The sequence below is a fragment of the Orcinus orca genome, chromosome 20 (genome assembly GCF_937001465.1).
Source record: "Orcinus orca chromosome 20, mOrcOrc1.1, whole genome shotgun sequence".
NCBI lineage: Eukaryota > Metazoa > Chordata > Mammalia > Artiodactyla > Delphinidae > Orcinus > Orcinus orca.
In genome coordinates this window covers 36,252,605-36,274,232 of record NC_064578.1, presented here as the reverse complement: position 1 = coordinate 36,274,232, position 21,628 = coordinate 36,252,605, and the positions used below count along the sequence as shown (strand labels likewise).

Genomic DNA, 21,628 nt, shown 5'->3' with positions numbered 1-21,628 from the left:
GGAAAACCTTAGGAAGAGTGACATGACCCGATTTTCATTTTTAAAGGATCACAGCAGCTCGCATGTTGAAAACAGGCTGGAAGCAGGGGAACAGCAACTGGACTAATTCAGGTGAGAAATGACCTTTTCCGGGACCAGGATGGTTAGAGTGGAGGTGGTGAAAGTGGTCAAGTTGTGGATATATTTTGAAAGTAGAATAAACAGTATTTCATAACAGACTCGATACTGTGTGTGCTAGAAAGAGGTGGCGAGGATGATTCCAACATTTTTGACACAGGAACTGGAAGGATGGGACTGCCACTGAGTGAGATGGGAAGATTATGGGTTGAGGAGGTCGCAGTTTGGGAAACAAGGTCTGAAATGTCTTATCAGACATAGACATGGATGTAGTTATGGCTGGTAAATAGTTGGAGCTATAGTTTGGAGCTCGGAGGGAGGTCAGCCTGGAGATTATATAAATTTGGGAGTCATTAGAATATAGATGATGCTTAAAGCCACAAGATCAGCAGGGGTGTGCAAGGAAAAAAATATAAGAATCTTCTGTAGCTCCATCAAATGTACTATGAACAAATGATACTCTTGAGTATTAAAGTGCATCTGGGTCTGAAATTCTGCTGAATTTTAAAACATTTAAGATACAAATTAGTATGCTCAAAAATCAAGTTTAAACTTCTGAATGCAGCACGAACAGAGTGATGTCTTGCTATAATGACATCCTTGAGATTCATACCATTGTAGCTCTTGAGTCTGGAGATCTTGTTTTTCATCTTTGATCCCTTGGTTTCTAGTATAATGCCTTGCAGAGTAGAGGCTCAGTAAATAATTATTGAAACTGATGAATTAGTGAAAAAGGATTTGTGATATTAAAGAAATTTCCAGGTCACATTGAAATGCAAATCAAAATTACAACGAGATGTCACCTCACACCTGTTAGAATGGGTAGCATCAAAAAGGGACTACCCTGGTGGTGCAGTGGTTAAGAATCTGCCTGCCAATGCAGGGGACACGGGTTCGATACCTGGTGCGGGAAGATCCCACATTCCGCGGAGCAACTAAGCCTGTGTGCCACAACTACTGAGCCTGCGCTCTAGAGCCCTTGAGCCACAACTACTGAAGCCCACATGCCACAACTACTGAAGCCTGCGTGCCTAGAGCCCATGCTCTGCAACAAGAGAAGCCACTACAATAAGAAGTCCGCGCACTGCAACGAAGAGTAGCCCCTGCTCTCTGCAACTAGAGAAAGCCCTCGCGCAGCTACAAAGACCCAACACAGCCAGAAATAAATAAAAAATAAAATAAATTTATATATTAAAAAAAAAGACAGGTAACAAATGCTATTGGGGATGTGGAGAAAAGGGAACCCTTGGGCACTCCTGGTAAGATTATAAATTGGTATAGTCACCATGGAAAACAATACGGAGGTTCCTCAAAAATTAAAAATACAACTACCATATGATTCAGCAATTCTTCTTCTGAGAACCCATCTGAAGGAACTGAACACCTCACCAATAGATCAGCCTCTAAGTTCCTACATTTGGCTGTGTGTCAGATGCTAGGACTATGATAACCCCTCTTTCTTGTTCCTCTTTCAGGAACAAGAAAGAGGGGTGGGGGAATGCTTAAAGAAATTGTTATAATCTACCTGAGTTGTCACAGCCAAGATCTTATCTTTGCTTGATAAATGTATGTATGTATGAAGGATATTACATTACTCTTTCTCATTACTTTGTACAGTGACCCCAGTTAGCTAGAAGCATCCATTTACTTCGGGCAGCAGTTCTCAAGCTGTTTGGTGTCAGGATCTCTTTAAACTCTTAAAAATTACTGAGGACCCCAAAGAGGTTTTGTCTATGTGAGCTATATCTATTGATATAATTTACTATAAAACTTAAAACTGAAACATTTTTAAAACATAAGAATACATAAGCACACATACAAGACGTCAGAACGATGAGGTCATTATATGTTTTTAAATTTCTGGAAAACTCTATTGTACACTTGTGAGAGAATGAGAGCAAGAATGACAGTGAAAAGAGTGAAAAGGCAAATAGTGTCTTATAGTTTTTATGAAAATTATTTTGCCCTCATGGACCCTCCAAAGGGGTCTTTGGGATCCTCAGGGATACCCAGACCACACTTAGAGAACGGCTGGCCTAGGAAAAGATTAGGGTTATTACAGCAGGACTGCAAAAAAGAGATAATATTCAGCTTTTGATTTCCAAAAATGGCAGTTATTGAGTCTCTATCCAGAAAAAAGTATTTAAAGTCAGACTTTGTTAAGAATGAAAACAGATATCTAAATCCCCAGAATTCTGTTTACATATTAAAAGAAAACCTAAGGATCTGAACAAATTTTACTTTAAGTCACAGGTAGAAACAACTCAAGTCTGGATGTTAGCTACCTAGGGAAGCGATGAGAAGGCTTGCGGTAAAGAGGAGGAGTCGGAGATTGCAGGAAGACAGAGTAGAGTCAAGGCCAGTTTCCCTGACCACTCTTAATGTGAGGGTTCAACCTCGAGGGGGATAACAATGATGAAGTTGAAAGGAAAGCAGAGTACAAAGGAAGACCAGGACCCTGCTACTGGAATTCAGGGAGGAGCCTATCTTTTGAGATGATAGCTATGTACAGGGGTTATCCTCACAGAACAAAAACAGAGCATGGAGGGTGTAACCTAGTATTCTCAAACTTCCCTTCATTTTCATGTGCGGCAAAGGGACTTAAGACCCCCTGTGCTGAATATCAACAGTAGCCAAGCCGAGGGCCGATGGATCTTCCAAGGGCTACTACTATGGTAGAAGGCAAATGAATTCCATGGTAGACGATGAACAGTGGACAATCCAAGTCAGAGGGCTGAATGGAAGAGGTGGAGCTTCAGAGGAATCCATTAAAACAGGATCAGATTCAAGGCACGATCAAGTCAACCAGGGAAGACTGTGAGGCTCTGACTGAGCAAGGAGAAGAGATCAGGAGGTCTCCAGCTGCCAAATACCAGCAGGGCACTTAATACACAAGGGCCATCAATATGGCTGTGTAAGAACCTCAGAGCAGATACAAAGAAAGACCTCTTCTTCCAATTCCCTGAGGACATATAAGCCTATCCTTAGGCTCACCCAGTTGCCATTTTTGCTAGGAGAAGAGAAATGGGTTAATATCCAGAAAACTGAAAATTTAACCAATAAATTAAAACCCTCAAGAGACCAAGATACATAATTTTAATTGAGAAGTTTAAATTCCATTTCTCCAATACCTGCCCAAGGCACAGAGCCTTGATTTTAGAAAACAAAGAGGTTATGTTTCCTGTGTATACCTATGTTATAATCTGTTAAAATTTTAATGCCAGTATTTATGATATTCCTTTTAAAGTGAGTCTTCTTTTATTTAAATATAATAAATCTCTTATTTAAATATAATAAATCTCTTATTTAAATGATCAATGATTCAGACTGTTCCTTTTATTTATGGCAAACCTATAAGAAGGTTTTGATGACCCACATGCTCTATAAGGCAGGACACAGGTAAACAATAAGTTCAGGAATTAATTCCTCAATAGCAAGGTATGAATCCCTTGAATCCCAAGCCCTCTTTTGAAATGCATGTCCTGTTTGGCCAGGGAAAATCTGTAGCAGCGAACTTTTACCTTGTTTTCACTTGGGCTAGGCATTATACACTGCAAAACTTTTGTTGGGATAAATTGTAAGGGAAAAGTTTACTGCAAGGGATGAAATTAACTTTGTGGAAAATTCAGGGCAAATGGGGGTCAGTTTGAGAACATCAGCTGGCTGAAGGAAAGACAGTAATGTCACCAGAGCCCCAAGAGGATGAGAGAGACCAAGAACAGTACAGATGAAGGGACCTCAAGATAGGTTTCACCCATTTCACAGCTGTACTTAAGGCCAGCATTTCCACCAGTATTCCCTTTCATTCTTCACTCTTGGATATTGACTTTAGGATGGGAGAGTAAAACAGAAATGAAAATGTTTTGGTGTTACTTCTTTGAAGAATACATCCTGAAATCACATATCTATGTTCACATCCCCCGTCAAGCCACAGCTTTTTTGAATAAATTAGTGAAGTTCAACAGTACTTCAACAAGTAAAAGTATGCTTTAAAGAATTTACACATATTTACTTTTGGATTTTCCAATTGTTGTAATGGGATGACTTGTATTCATGTCATTTTCAAATAAAACGTAAAATCTACTGAGATACCTCTTTGGATATATTTTCCAACATCTGACAACAATCACTTCCTCTTTCATTAAAAAAAAAATTCCTTACAGGCAGAGTTGGTGTTGATTAAGGAAATCTAATATTACTGAACTGAAAGAAACTAAGTTTCTAAAACCATATACGTAAAATAAACCTTTCTTCAAAAAGGAATTGTAAAAAACAAGTCTGTCTGTGAGTGTGTGTGTGTGTGTGTGTGTGTGTGTGAATATAAATGGAATGATGTCCATCGACAGATGAATGGATAAAGAAGATGTGGCACATATATACAATGGAATATTACTCAACCACAAAAAGAAACGAAATTGAGTTATTTGTAGCGAGGTGGATGGACCTAGAGTCTGTAATACAGAGTGAAGTACGTCAGAAAGAGAAAAATACTGTATGCTAACACATATATATGGAATCTAAGAAAAAAAAAAAAGGTCATGAAGAACCTAGGGGCAAGACAGGAATAAAGACACAGACCTACTAGAGAATGGACTTGAGGATATGGGGAGGGGGAAGGGTAAGCTGGGACAAAGTGAGAGTGGCATGGACATATATACACTACCAAATGTAAAATAGATAGCTAGTGGGAAGCAGCCGCATAGCACAGGCAGATCAGCTGGGTGCTTTGTGACCACCTAGAGGGGTGGGATAGGGAGAGTGGGAGGGAGACACAAGAGGAAGGAGATATGCGGATATATGTATACGTATAGCTGATTCACTTTGTTATAAAGCAGAAACTAACACACCATTGTAAAGCAATTATACTCCAATAAAGATGTTAAAAAATAAATTAATTAAATTAAAATAAAATTTAAAAAAAAGTATTTTACGCTTTAACTCCTCAACTTTTTTGAAAAACAGGTAGCAAATAATATTTACACAAAAACAGTTATATAGATTAATGGAACAGGATAGAAAGCCCAGAGATAAACCCATGCACATATGGTCACCTTATCTTTGATAAAGAAGGCAAGAATATACAGTGGAGAAAAGAAAGCCTCTTCAATAAGTGATGCTGGGAAAACTGGACAGCTACATGTATAAGTATAAAACTAGAACACTCCCTAACACCATACACAAAAATAAACTCAAACTGGATTTAAGATCTAAATGTAAGGCCAGACACTATCAAACTCTTAGAGGAAAACATAGTCAAAATACTCTATGACATAAATCACAGCAAGATCTTTTTTGACCCACCTCCTAGAGAAATGGAAATCAAAACAAAAATAAACAAATGGGACCTAATGAAACTTCAAAGCTTTTGCACAGCAAAGGAAACCATAAACAAGACCAAAAGACAACCCTCAGAATGGGAGAAAAATATTTGCAAATGAAGCAACTGACAGAGGATTAATCTCCAAAATTTACACGCAGTTCATGCAGCTCAATAACAAAAAAACAAACAACCCAATCCAAAAATGGGCAGAAGACCTAAATAGACATTTCTCCAAAGATATACAGATTGCCAACAAACACATGAAAGAATGCTCAACATCATTAATCATTAGAGAAATGCAAATCAAAACAACAATGAGATATCATCTCACACTGGTCAGAATGGCCATCATCAAAAAATCTAGAAACAATAAATGTGGAGAGGGTGTGGAGAAAAGGGAACCCTCTTGCACGTTTTTTGGGAATGTAAATTCATAAAATACTTTTAAAGGAAGGAAGTTTTATTACTTTTACCAACCACCAGGCATGCTTTACTCATTTGCAATTAGTATACTATATAAAAATGTAATTGCAAAAGCTGATTAGAAGTGTTTGAAAACTTGTTTAAAAAAAAGGGAGGAATAAGAAAAAGAAATAAGAGGCATCCAAGTTAGAAAGAAAAAAGTAAAATTATCTCTGTTCATAGATGATATGATCTTATATGTAGAAAACGCTAAAGATTCTACCAAAAAAAAAAAACCTGTTCAGACTAATAAATGAATTCAGAAAAGTAGTAGGATACAAATTAACATGCAAAAATCAGCTGCATTTCTAAACACTTACAATGAAAAATCCACAAAGGAAATTAAGAAAACATTTCATTTACAATAGAATCAAAATGAATAAAATACTTAGGAATTAACTTAACCAAGGAGGTGAAAGACTTATATAATTAAAAACTATAAAACATTATTGGAAGAAATCATTAAGAAGACAAATAAAGGAAAACACATTGCATGTTCATGGACTGAAAGACAATATTGTTAAGATATCAATACTACCCAAAGTGACCTATAGATTCAGAACAATCCTTACCAAAATCTCAATGGCACTTTTTACAGATATAGAAAAATCTGTCCTAAAATTCATATAGAATCTCAAGAGACCTCCTAAAATAGTCAAAACAATGTTGAAAAAGAACAAAGTTGGAGAACTCACACTTCCCGATTACTAAACATATTCCAAAGCTGTAGTAATCAAACCAGGATAGTACTACAGGGAACTCTCCTCAATGTTATGTGGCAACCTGGATGGGAGGGGAGTTTGGGGGAGAATGGATACATGTATATGTATGGCTGAGTCGCTTTGCTGCGCACCTGCAACTATCACAACATAATTGGCTATACTCCAATATAAAATAAAAAGTTAAAAACAAACCCAAAAAAACCCCAGTGAGGTACCAGCATAAATACAGACATATGGGTCAGTGAAAATAACAGAGAACCCAGAAATAAACCCTTGAGTATACAGTCAAATGAATTTTGACAAGGGTGATAAGCGGGGAAAAGACAAGTCCTTTTAATAAATGGTGCTATGGGACTTCCCTGGTGGTCCAGTGGTAAAGAATCTGCCTTCCATTGCAGGGGATATGGGTTCAATCCCTGGTCAGGGAACTAAGATCCCACATGCTGCAGGGCAACTAAGCCTGCATGCCCCAACTACTGAGCTTGAGCGCCTCAACAAGAGAGCCCGAGTGCCGCAAACTACAGAGCCCACACGCTCTGCAGCCTGTGCACCACAACTACAGAGAGAAAATCCCCATGCCACAACTAGAGAGAAGCCTGTGCACCGCAACAAAGACCTGACATAGCCAAAAAAATAAAATAAATATTAAAAAAAAATAAATGGTGCTAGGAAAACAGGATATACATGCAAGTAATGAAGTTGGAACCTTATCTAACACCATATATATAAATTAACTCAAAATGGTTCAAAGCTCTAAATGTAAGGGATAAAAGTATAAAACTCTCAAGAGAAAATATAGGGCAAAAGCTTCATGAAAGTGCATCTGGCAATGACCTTTTGGATAGGACACCAAAGGCACAAGGCCACAAAGGAACAACAGAAAAACTGGACTTCATGAAATTAAAAATTTTTTGCATACAAAGACACTATCAACAGAGTAAAAAGATATCCCATAGAATGAGAGAAAATATTTGTAAATCATGTATCTGATGAGGGAGCAATATTATGAACAGAGACTAACTAAAACTTAACAACACCAAAGAAACAACCCAATTGAAAAATGGGCACAGGACTTAAGTACACACTTCTCCAAAAAAGATATGCAAATAGCCAATAAGGACATGAAAAGGTGCTCAACATCACTAATCACCAGGAAAAATGCAAATCAGAACTACAAAGAGGGAATTCCCTGGCAGTCCAGTGGTTAGGACTCAGTGCTTTCACCGCTGGGGCCGGGTTCAGTCCCTCAATCCCTGTTTGGGAACTAAGATCCAGAAAGCCACGTGGAGCAGCAAAAAACCAAAGAAACAGAACAAACCCACACTACAATGAGATATCACATTATACCTATTAGAATGACTACTATGAAAAAAAAGAAAATAACAAATATTGGCAAGTATGTGGAGAAACTGGAACCCTTGTACACTGTTGGTGGGAATGTAAAACGATAAAGTTTCTGTGATGGCCATTCCTCAAAAAATTAAACACAAAATTATCATATGATCCAGCAATTTCACTTCTGGATATATACCCAAAAGAACTGAAAGCAGGATCTCTAAGAGATGTTTGTACATGAAAGTTCACAGCAACATTATTCACAACAGCTAAAATGTGGAAGCTGAGCAAAATGTGGTTATATACAATTCAGCTTTAAAAAGGAAGAAAGCTGGGCTTCCCTGGTGGCGCAGTGGTTGAGAGTCCGCCTGCTGATGCAGGGGACACGGGTTCGTGCCCCGGTCTGGGAAGATCCCACATGCCGCGGAGCGACTAGGCCTGTGAGCCATGGCCGCTGAGCCTGCGCGTCCGGAGCCTGTGCTCCGCAACGGGAGAGGCCACAATGGTGAGAGGCCCGTGTACCGCACAAAAAAAAAAAAAAAAAAAAAAAGGTCACAATGGAAATTTTACATTACGTGTATTTTACCACATTAAAAAAAACTGGAAAAAAATGAGAAGGAAGAAAATTTAAGCATTTAACCTGCCTGTCTCAACTGTACTTCGGGTGACTAAAAAGATAATAATAGATGTTCCTTTTGTTTGTCTGTTTTAAATAGAAAATTCCAGCTGATAATATATGTTGAGGAGTGATAGATTTAGGGTGCTATGATTTTGTAAATCCTTTTGAAATAGTGGACTTGACAATGATCATCAACAGCTGCTTAAATCTAATCACTGGCTTAGAGGAAATACAGGGGACAGAGTCACATATTAACATCACGGGGACACTATCAGCAAAATCCACACTTTGAGAAATTCTTTAAGACAGGTGTTTTTTCTTCGTATGTATGTACATCATTTAGCTCCTAATTTGATAGAAACATTTAGGAGAGAATTGGGGCATTTTGAATAGTGAGTAAGTATTTGCTATTAAGAGAATATTGTTAAATTTTTTAATGTTTGGAAATGATCGTGAGGTTGTTAAAAATAAAAAAGTCTGTATCATTTAGAGATACAGATTGAAATATTTATAAATGAAATGATACAATGCTCGGGAATTCCTATAAAATTATCGGGGTGGGAGGAGGGCTCATGGGTGGTTATACAGATGAAACAAGATTGGCCATATACTGATTATTGTTGAAGCTGGGTAATGATTAAATGTGCGTATATCATACTATTCTGCCTACTTTTCTATATTTAAAATTTTCCATAATAAAACTTTTTTGAAGTCTTTGAAATTCTTTAACACATAAGGTAAATATTTTTCTTACAATTAAATTTACAGCATTTATTAGTCAATAATCCAAATTTTGATGTGGTTAACAAACAGCAAAAAACAATAACTAAAGACTTATTTATTGCATCCAGTACTTTTTACATTTTTCCGATATCACTAACTTCCTTATAACCTTTTAACATTTTGGTCTTAATGTTCAATTCAATAACAAATGACTACTAGGAAAACAGTAAAAATCTCATCATTCTTTGGCAGCCTAAAAGAAATACTTTACATTTATGTGCAACTCACCTGCTGTAAAATCTTCAGTTAGATCAATGAATGCATGAGAATGTGGAATCCGCATTTTACTTTTAATGGTCAATGCAGGATGCCATGATAAATTCCTAAAAGAAAAATTTTTTTCTTAAGGCAAACATCAAATGAGCACTGTTTTAAAACAAAAATATCTGCATGCAAGATATTTTAAAAACGCACTTATTCTTAGCTCTGTCACATACTCTAAAATTCACTCTTTCAGAGTGTACAATTTAGTGGTTTTTGTATATTCACAGTGTGCAGCCATCACCACTATCTAATTTCACATTTTCATCACCTCAAAATGAAACTCTGTATTCATTAGTAACTTCTCATTCTCCCCACCATCAAGCCTCTGGCAAACACTAATTTGCTTTCTGGCTCTATGGATTTCCCTATTTTGGACGTTTCATATATATGGAATCATATAACATGTGGCCTTTTGTGCCTGGTTTCTTTCACTTGGAATAATATTTTCAGGTTCATCCATGCTGTAGCATGTGTCACTACTTCAGTCTTTTTTATCCCTGAATAATATTTAATTACATGGCTATATTTTTTGTAAATCTTTTTCAACTGTTGATGGACATTTGACTTGTTTCCACTTTTGGCTATTACAATTAAATGCTGTTATGAATAATCATGTACAAGTTTTTATGTGGACATATACATATGTTTTTTGTTTTGTTTTGTTTTATTTGCGGTACGCGGGCCTCTCACTGTTGTGGCCTCTCCCGTTGCGGAGCACAGGCTCCTGATGCGCAGGCTCAGCAGCCATGGCTCACGGGGCCAGTCGCTTCGCGGCATGTGGGATCTTCCCAGACCGGGGCACAAACCCGTGTCCCCTGCATCGGCAGGCGGACTCTCAACCACTGTGCCACCAGGGAAGCCCCTACATATGTTTTTGATTCTTCTGGGTATATACCTAGGAGTAGAATTGCTGGGTCACATGGTAACTCTATACTTGACTTTCTAAAGAACTGTCAAACTGTTTTCCAAAGTGGTTTCATCATCAGACATTCTCACTAGCAATGTATGGGTATTTCAATACTTTAATTCCATTATGAACACTTACTACTGTCCCTTTGTTTTATTATAGCTACTTACTGAAGGGTTCTTGTGGTTTTGATTTATATTTTCCTGATGTCTAATGATGTTGAGCATGTTTTCATGTGCTTGTTGGCTACCTGTATATCTTTAGAGAAATGTCTACTCAAATTCTTTGCCTATTTTTCTTTTTTTTTTTTTTGCAGTACGCGGGCCTCTCACTGTTGTGGTCTCTCCTGTTGCAGAGCACAGGCTCCGGACGTGCAGGCTCAGCGGCCATGGCTCATGGGCCCAGCTGCTCTGCGGCATGTGGGATCTTCCCGGACCGGGGCACAAACCCGCGTCCCCAGCATCGGAAGGCGGACTCTCAACCACTGTGCCACCAGGGAAGCCCCCTTTGCCTATTTTTAAATTGGGTTATTTATTGCTTTGAGTAATAAGAGTTCTTTATATAGACTAGATCCTAGATCTTTAACCGATGCACTATTTGCAATATTTTCTCCCACTCTGTACAGTCTTTTCAGTTTCTGGATAGTGTCCTGTGCTATGTAGAAGCTTTTAATTTGATAAATCCAGTTCTAATTTTTTTGTGTTGCTTTTTTCTTTTGGTGTCAGATCTAAGAACCCATTTCCAAATCCAAAGTTATGAAAATTTACCCCATGCTTTCTTCTAAGACTTTTATGTTTTAGCTCTTATATTTATATCTTTAATTCTTTAAGTGTAGGAAAAATAACTTAATATTATCATGGGTGATATTTTCCCGACACTGTGGAGAATGATTATCTTTTATAAATATTAATTCCAAAGTTTTCAGCCATGAAAAAGAATGAATTTATACCCCTATCTCATACCATATACCAAAAATTAACTCAGATGTCTCAAACTGCTAAAAGAAATAGAACTCTTGTATACTGCTGATGGGAATATAAAATGGTGCATTAGCTATGGAAAACAGTTTGGAAATTCTTCCAAAAGCCAAACAATGAATTGCCATATGACTCTGCATTTCTATACCTAGATGTATACCAATAAGAATTGAAAAACACACTGTTTGCAGATGACATGATACTATACATAGAGAATCCTAAAAAACTCTACCAGAAACCTACTAGAGTTAATCAATGAATTTGGTAAAGTAGCAGGATACAAAATTAATGCACAGAAGTCTCTTGCATTGATATACACTAATGATGAAAAACCTGAAAGAGAAGTTAAGGAAACACTCCCATTTACCATTACAACAAAAAGAATAAAATACCTAGAAATAAACCTACCTAAGGAGACAAAAGACCTGTATGCAGAAAACTATGACACTGATGAAAGAAATTAAAGATGATACAAACAGGTGGAGATATATACCATGTTCTTGGATTGGAAGAATCAACATTGTGAAAATGACTCTACTACCCAAAGCAATCTACAGATTCAATGCAATCCCTATCAAACTACCAATGGCATTTTTCACAGAACTAGAACAAAAAATTTCACAGGAGATAAACCCACACACATATGGTCACCTTATCTTTGATAAAGGAGGCAAGAATATACAATGGAGAAAAGACACCCTCTTCAGTAAGTGGTGCTGGGAAAACTGGACAGCTACATGTAAAAGAATGACATTAGAACGTTCCCTAACACCATACACAAAAATAGACTCAAAATGGATTAGAGAACTAAATGTAAGACCGGACACTATAAAACTCTTGGAAAGGGGCTTCCCTGGTGGCGCAGTGGTTGACAGTCTGCCTGCCGATGCAGGGGACACGGGTTCGTGCCCCAGGCCGGCAAGATCCCAGGCCGGGAAGATCCCACAGAGCAGCTGGGCCCGTGAGCCGTGGCCGCTGAGCCTGTGCGTCCCGAGCCTGTGCTCCGCAATGGGAGAGGCCCGTGTACCGCAAAAACAAACAAACAAACAAACAAAAAACTCTTGGAGGAAAACATAGGAAGAACACTCTTTGATATAAATCATAGCAAGATCTTTTTTGACCCACCTCTTAGAGTAATGGAAACAAAAATAAACAAATGGGACCTAATGAAACATAAGCTTTTGCACAGCAAAGGAAACTATAAACAAGACAAAAAGCCAACCCTCAGAATGGGAGAAAATATTTGCAAATGAAGCAAATGACTAAGGATTAATCTCCAAAATATACAAGCAGCTCATGCATCTCAATATCAAAAAGACAAACAACCCAATCCAAAAATGGTCAGGAGACCTAAATAGACATTTCTCCAAAGAAGATATACAGATTACCAACAAACACATGAAAGGATGCTCAACATCACTAATCATTAGAGAAATGGAAATCAAAACTACAATGCAGTATCACCTCACACCAGTCCGAATAGCCATCATCAAAAAATCTACAAACAATAAATGCTGGAGAGGGTGTGGAGAAAAGGGAACCCTCTTGCACTGTTGGTGGGAATGTAAATTGATACAGCCACTATGGAGAACAGTTCGGAGGCTCCTTATAAAACTAAAAATAGAGGCACCAGATGACTCAGCAATCCCACTACTGGGCATATACCCTGAGAAAAACATAATTCAAAAAGAGACAGGTACCACAACGTTCACTGCTGCACTATTTACAATAGCCAGGACATGGAAGCAACCTAAGTGTCCTCTGACAGATGAATGGATAAAGAAGATGTGGAACATATATGCAATGGAATATTACTCAGCCATAAAAAGAAAAGAAATTGAGTTGTTTGTAGTGAGGTGGATGGACCTAGAGTCTGTCATACAGAGTGAAGTAAGTCAGAAAGGGAAAAACAAATACCATATGCCAACGCATATATAGGAAATCTTAAAAAAAAAAAAAGGTTCTAATGAATCCAGGGGCAGGACAGGAATAAAGACACAGATGTAGAGAATGGACTTGAGGACATGGGGAGGGGGAAGGGTAAGCTGGGACAAAATGAGACAGTAGCATTGACATATATATACACTACCAAATGTAAAATAGATAGCTAGGGGGAAGCAACTGCACTGCATGGGGAGATCAGCTGGGTGCTTTGTGACTACCAGAGGGGTAGGATAGGGAGGGTGGGAGGGAGACGCAAAAGGGAGGGCATATGGGGATATATGTATATGTATAGCTGATGCACTTTGTTATACAGCAGAAACTAATACAACATTGTAAAGCAATTATACTCCAACAAAGATGTTAAAAAAAAAAAGAATTGAAAACAGGTATTCAAACAAATACTGGTACATGAATGCTCTTAGCAGCAGTATTCACAATAACCCAAATATCTACCAATGGATGAATGAATAAACAAAATGTCATATACCCATACAATGAAAATATTATTCAGTCATAAAATAACTGGAGTACCGATACATGATACAATATGGATGAATCTTTAAAATATTATTCTATGTGAAAGAAGCCAGACTCAAAAAGTCACATCTTGTATGATTTCATTTATATGAAATACCCATAATAGGAAAATCCTAGAGACAGAAGGAAGATTAGTGGCTACCAAGTGCAGGGGTAGAGGGGAAAGGGAGAGTGACTGCTTAATGGGTACAGGGTTTCCTTTCGGAGAGATGAAAAGTCACTGGAACTAGGTGATGGTTGCACAATGTTGTAAATGTTCTAAATCTCACTAAAGTGTACACAATGATGGTTAATTTTAATAATGTTATGCAAATTTTATCTCACTAAAAAAACCAACAGTACTAAGTTTTCACACATCCTTCATTTAGTTACTCCTAATGTTAACATCTAATATAACCATAGTGCATTTGTCAAAATCAGGAAGGTCATACTGGTAAACTATTAGGAACTACAGAAAGAAGAGCAAGTTTAAATAAAATCATCTCCCCACAATTCCTCACTAGTGAAGAACACTCCAGTGTCAAAGGCATTCCTATTTATCAAGGCCCTACTTAAATCAGCTTCCTCCAAAAGGCCTTTACTCCTCTCTCACTGTTTCACCATTACACTTTTCTCTAGTAATAGCACTTTAGTTTGCATTATAGTTACTTGAGGAACTGTTTCTCTGAGAGTGTATCCTAGGTACCCTGACTCATAGATATTTGTATCTACAATGCCTAACCAGGACCTGGCTCCCAAATACTGGCTGAACTGAATCATAGTCTTAAGTAGCATCTCCTATTCTTCTCTACTTCTAATTAGAATTTGCTATTTTTTTCACAGTATTATGTTCCAGTCCAATATGGAAGCATAGATATGTCATCTCCAAAGAGCAATTAAAGGCTAATTAAGTCTAAGTTAATTGTCAACACAGTATCCAATTGAGTAGACAGCAAACAAGGTTCACCTGTGAATTTAGTTTTGCAGTGTTTGGAAAGTGGGAAGAAACAATTGACTAATTTGTTATTAGTAGGTGGATTCTGGAAAAAAGAATAAGCATTCAACAGGAGAAAATTTTCTCTATGCAAAGGGTTCTACAAACAGTAACTTCTTCCCAGTAACCTTCTTCTACATTCTTTTTAGCACATATTGGGCCTCATCTATAACCTAAACAAGATACTAAAAACCAAACCAAGCAGTATTCCTACAACTTGATTGTATTACTTTAACTAAAACCCCATAATATAGGGTTATGATAATAAGAAAATATTAATATACATTGAAAAGTTATATTTAGCATTTGTTGTATGGTAATTCAATACCAAGCATTCATGTCATGTTTTTCTTTCATACTACACAAGGTGAGAAATGCTTAAAATAATTTCAATTAAGTCCAATTTAATAATCATTGGTTCACTTCTCTTTAAGATATGCCATTTATTCATCAGTTCTTTAAATTCTAAGCATTAAAGTATTTTTAATTACATACAAAATAATCAGGCTCAGGCTAGAGATCCTACGACAAGTTTGACATAAAGTCATTTCAGAAGAGTTTCGCATGTTCCCAACAAATTTGTAATTATATGCTGAAAATGAATTAAAAAAACACAAACTTTTACACAGTTGAGCTCCATGAGGTTAATCGTGTGGCTGTCTTTAATTACTATGCTAGTAGTTACTGATCTAATTTCCCATATTTTTTTACAGGTTTGCTTTGAAACAAGTTATAGCTAGAATTTTGGAAAACCTCAACTAACTTGTGACATTTTGTCTTAGGAACTATTTAACAAAACGTACATTTCAAATGAAGAATCTAGAACAGCGATAAAGCAAAAGTCATAAAGTAGCAGACTATGGGTCAAATTCAGCATAAAATGTGTTTTATTTGACCTACACATTGTTTAAAAAAGTTTGAATTCAGAGGTAAAACAAATTAAAAATCAGATTTCAAATAAAAATCAGGATTTCCAACTTCTCTTGAAATATCAGAAGGTCTGGCAAGCAACTGGCCCTGTTCACACAGAGCTAGAGTCTCCAGGCAGGTCAACTCTGAAGCTTCCCAAAGTGTTCACTCACTTTGTTTTCCTTCTGGGCCCCATCGGACACTTTAGTTTGCAACTCATAATAAAATATTAATTGTAATATTGCTACCTTGAACATTTCAAATCAATATTCAAGTTCTTCATAGTATTTTAAGTTTTACACTTGTTGCCTATACTCTGATATTTTACAGTAATATCTCTTAAAAGGCAGTTAGCAGATTCTTATAGTTTATTTTATATACAGTGTCTATTTACCATTCTGATGACTACCAAAGGTGGGCGGAGAAAGAGCTTTTGATTCTTTCATGGTACATTTTAAGATGACTGACAACTTAAGTTGCCTAAGATAATTAAATTGTTTAAAAACTTAAATAGGTGAAAATAAAATTCATTTCTCCTTCTGCCTTTAATGTTGCTCTTTATACACAACATAGTTTTTCAGTAAGAAGCAGACACCATATTTTTCAAGCAACTATACCCATATAAACTATAATTTCCTTAACTCCATTTGAATGCCAAGGTCACAGATGTTAACTGCTCTGATGACAAAAGAAGAAACAGCAGAGATGAAAAAGTGGGCAGTTCTGAGTCATGTTGAATCTGTTGACATTTCTTGACCTCTGTAGAAAATTCCAATTACTAGTTTGTCCCCAACAGGAAACATAATTATGTCAAGGTGTTCTAATTTGTAGGCATCATCATCTTTAATCTCAAAGAACAGCATTTATCAAAGGATGAATTTAAATGTAATTAATGTCAACTGTAGCTTTTAGTTGCCTATTACGGTAACTGCTCTTAGAAATGACTGCTAATCCACTCACTTTTCAATGATCAGCCTACAATGAGTTGTCATATATTTAAGATACCCAGGTAAGGGACTTCCCTGGTGGTGCAGTGGTTAAGAATCCGCCTGCCAATGCTGGGGACAAGGGTTCAATCCCTGGTCTGGCAAGATCCCACATGCCATGGACCAACTAAGCCTGTGCGCCACAACCACTGAGCCTGCGCTCTAGAGCCCGTGAGCCACAACCACTGAGCCCGTGTGCCACAACTACTGAAGCCCAGGTATCTGGAGCCTGTGCTTCGTGACAAGAGAAGCCACCACATTAAGAAGCCTGCACACTGCAATGAAGAGTAGCCCCCGGTCGACACAACTAGAGAAAGCTCGCGCACGGCAACGAAGACCCAACGCAGCCAAAAATAATTGATTAATTAATTTAAAAAACAACAACAACAACATTCATGTAATACAACTGAACTATTAAAAAAAAAAAGATACCCAGGTAAAAGCAGTTACTAGGAGATAGGTCTAGCGTGAAGATGGGTCTAGCATGCTTCTCTAAGCCGCCTAGTCCAGTGGTCTTGAAAACTTTTGTTCCAATAGACTCTTAAAAGAATTTACAAAAACAATCTCTTAATACCTAGAAGTTCATTTCTAAGAAAGTAATATAAATATTTTCAACGTTTTAAATAGCTACAAAAGCATGTAATCTTTAAACCTATTAGAATTACTGGTTTTTTTTTTCTTTTTTTGCGGTATGTGGGCCTCTCACTGTTGTGGCCTCTCCCGTTGTGGAGCACAGGCTCCGGACGCGCAGGCTCAGTGGCCATGGCTCATGGGCCCAGCCGCTCCGCGGCATGTGGGATCTTCCCAGACCAGGGCATGAACCCATGTCCCCTGCATCGGCAGGCGGACTCTCAACCACTGCGCCACCAGGGAAGCCCCTAATTACTGATATTTTAAAATAAAATGATTACTCTAATTAATGGAACAGAATAGGGAGCCCAGAAATAAACCCACACACTTATAGTCAATCTATGACAGTGGAGGCAACAATATACAATGGAGAAAAGACAGTCTCTTCAATAAGTGGTGCTGGGAAAACTGAACAGCTACACGTAAAACAATGAAATCAGAACATACTCTAACACCATATACAAAAATAAACTCTAAATGGATTACAGACCTAAATGTAAGACTAGATACTATAAAACTCCTAGAGGAAAACATAGGCAGAGCACTCTTTGACATAAATTGCAGCAATATTCTTTTGGATCCATTTCCTAAAGCAAAGGAAATAAAAGCAAAAAATAAACAAATGAGATGTAATTAAAACTTAAGAGCTTTTGCACAGCAAAGGAAACCACTGACAAAATGAAAAGACAACCTACTGAATTGAAGAAAATATTTGCAAATGATATGACTGATAAGGGATTAATATCCAACATATATGAACAGCTCATATAAATAACTCAACATCAAAAAAACAACCAACACAATTAAAAAATGGGCAGAAGAACTGAATAGACATTTTTCCAAAGAGAAAATGCAGATGGCCAACAGGCACATGGAAAGATGCTAAACCTGGCTAATTATCAGGGAAATGTAAATCAAAACCATAATGAGATATGACCTCATATCTGTCAGAATGGCTATCATCAAAAAGAACACAAATAACAAATGTTGGTGAGGATGTAGATCGTACACTGTTGGTAGGAATGTATATTGGTATAGCCACTGTGGAAAACAGTATGGAGGTTTCTCAAATAATAAAAACAGAGCTACCATATGATCCAGCAATTGCACTCCTAGGTATATATATCTAAAACAAAAACACTAATTCAAAAAGATATGTTCATAGCAGCATTATTTATGAAAGCCAAGATATGCAAGCAACCTAAGTATCTAACAGCAGATGAATAAAAAAGATGTGATATATATATGTGTGTGTGTAATACACACACACACACACATATATACATACACACAATGGAATATTACTTGGCCATAAAAAAGAATGAAATTTTGCCATCTGCAGCAACATGGATGGACTTGAAGGGCATTATGCTAGGTGAAATAAGTCAGACAGAAAAAGATAAAAACTATATAATATCACTTGTATATGGAATCTAAAAAAAACAACAAACTAGTGAATATAACATAAAGGAAGCAGGCTCAAAGATATAATACAGAACAAACTAGTGGTTACCAGTGGGAGAGGGAAGGAGGAGGGGCAATATAGGGGCAGGGGAGTAAGAGGTACAAACTATTAAACAAGGATATATTGTACAACACAGGGAATAGAGTCAATATTTTACAATAACTATAAATGGCATATAAACCTTAAAAGCTGTAAATCACTATATTGTCCACCTGTCACCTTTATAATATTTTATAGCAACTATACTTCAATAAAAAAATTAAAATGATTACTCTTAAAAATGTATTCAGTAGAATATAGATACCATACTGATTATTATCCACCATCATCCACATACACCCACAAACCACATAAAAAAGCTCTTCTTCTCTTTATCCTTGGACTTGTACTTCTATTCTATTTCTGTTATAGAACTTTATCATGATGTAAAATGTTTTTATATCTGGTCTTTTTATGTCTCCAAAGAAATGTATTATCTTCAAATTGGTATTTAAATTGGCTTTATGCATCCAGGTGTTTTAAAAAAAAATCTCTTTGAGGTTTTTTTTTTTTTGAGGTCGAGTTATTTTAACTACTACTGTACACCTGATGAAAAAGCTTTGATAGCTTATTAAATCAAAGGTAAAATTTCATTGGAAATGCATTTTTTTGAAGAAATGAATGGAGCTTTAAAATATATTAGTTTACTTACCTTTAGACTAGCATGACACTGCTAGAATGAAACAGGATTCAGTGTCAAGTCTACTCCTTTTCTTCATCTTTACAGATACAGATGCTAAGAAATCTTGTTCATATATGTTCATTAAAATCTCCATGGAAATTTAATATTAATATTTAGGTATGATAAATACATTGTAATTATGTATTTTAAAAACAACCTTATTTTTTAGAGATATATACTTAAATATTTATGGATTAAAAATGTCTGGGGAGGGAGTTAGAGAGAGAAATGAAGGAAAAGTTGTGAATGAAATAAGACTGGCCAAGAGTTGCTAACTGTAGCTGCATGACAGGTGTATTATATGCAAATTCATTGTCCTATTTGCTCTACCTTTGCATATGTTTAAATTTTTCCATAATGAAAGTTAAAAAAAAAAGAATTTAGAGCTGCTGATTTAGCTCATTCAATTTATGTAAAATGCCTGGTATATAATCCAATTAGCAAAGCCAGTCCTCACTGTCAAACCAATCTCCAAATGAAAGTTATTTTCTGTCAGAAAGAGTTTGACCTCATTTTTTCAATTCAAATAAATTTGTTAACATGTGTTTCAAGGAACATTACAAAAAGTACTGAGAAAAGTGCAGATTATATATTGTAGGAAAGATTACTAAAAGCAGTCAAAATTAAGGTAATTTTGATAAAATTGATTTATCTATTTTCATAAAATAAGTTATAAAGACAAGATAGTAAAGCAACATGCTGTTTCTCTTTAGTGAACTTAAAGCATTGCAATGTAAAGTACAGCTAAAATAATTTATAATACAATAAGTATGATAAAAGACATAACAGTCCATTAAATGTATGTGAATACTGACTCTGGTATCTGGCTTTCGGAGTAAATAAAAACAGATTACAAAAATGAGAAATCACACAATTTCTTTCTTATTTCTTTAGACATACCAAAGTTTTCCCTATGACTTTAATAAATGAGAAAGGTATATACTACAAAAAATTATTTGGCTCAGGAGCCAGCATGTAAATTTATTTTCTATTAATAGGAGAAAGAAAATAGTAAACATTTCATAAGACAAGATAAAATATTTGACTTTAAATGGAATTTTCTTGATATGATTTGATAAAGTAGGTATTAGCTACATTACAGAAAAATGCATACCAAATATAAAAGAAATTATGTAAAGGTTTTATCCATAGGTTTGATAGTCCTTGAGAACATTCTGGTCACATCTGAAACAATCACTGGCATGATCCAAAACTACATAGGCATGAAAAGTACCTTCCTTCCATTTAATTACGTGTCTTAGGGATAGAGTACTAAGAAGAGCTAAAAGGTCTGCTTTGCTGAATTTGGTGTTTCTTACGGATGCTCTGTGCTGTGCTCTCCCAGGACCCTCTCTCAATAATTACAGATTCTTTGACAGTAGTCAGGGAATGCAGGAGGCAAAGTCATTAAACAAAAACTGTCATTACTCCCACAACCCCACTCTAGCACATCTGAATTTAGAACATATCAATGTGGATCAAAATGCTTTTTGCTACCAAGCTTCATCTGAAGAGAAATAGGAAGAAGAAATAGGAGAAGAGGAAGAACTGGAAATTCTATTAGTTTAGTATACCTGTGTTTCGTGCTGTACGGGTTTTTACTCCCCAGGAAACGTATAATTAGTGAGATTTAGGACGGGTAAAGAACATGGCATTCTTATATGAAGGAGGAGAAAGTTATAGTGAAAATAGGTACGTTTTCAGGCTCATCAATTTTAGGTAGGAGTACCTATGAAACCTGAGGATCTAGTTGCTTAAATGATCTGTGTTTGCATATTCCTTTACAAGTCTTTACCTATGGTAAAGTAAATAAACACAGCCTACCATGCTGTGTATCCAAAGATGACCACATTATTTCCCATCCCACATGCTCTTTTACATTTCAGTTAAGCCACGCTCACATCTAGAGGTAGAGTACATAATCCTCAAATTCCCTAGAATATTAGCTAATTCTTTG

At 36.5% G+C, this 21,628-nt stretch overlaps 1 protein-coding gene across 4 annotated transcripts in view; it reads right to left on the bottom strand.

Annotated features, from left to right (window-relative positions):
* The window catches only part of ITFG1 (integrin alpha FG-GAP repeat containing 1), a 237,403-nt gene that overhangs the window by 200,152 nt on the left and 15,623 nt on the right, over positions 1 to 21,628 (bottom strand). For all 4 annotated transcript variants that reach the window (XM_004264870.4, XM_049703687.1, XM_049703689.1 and 1 more), the window contains exon 6: positions 9,587 to 9,681. In XM_004264870.4, the coding sequence (XP_004264918.1) occupies positions 9,587 to 9,681 (95 nt within the window). The remainder of the gene's footprint in view (positions 1 to 9,586; positions 9,682 to 21,628) is intronic.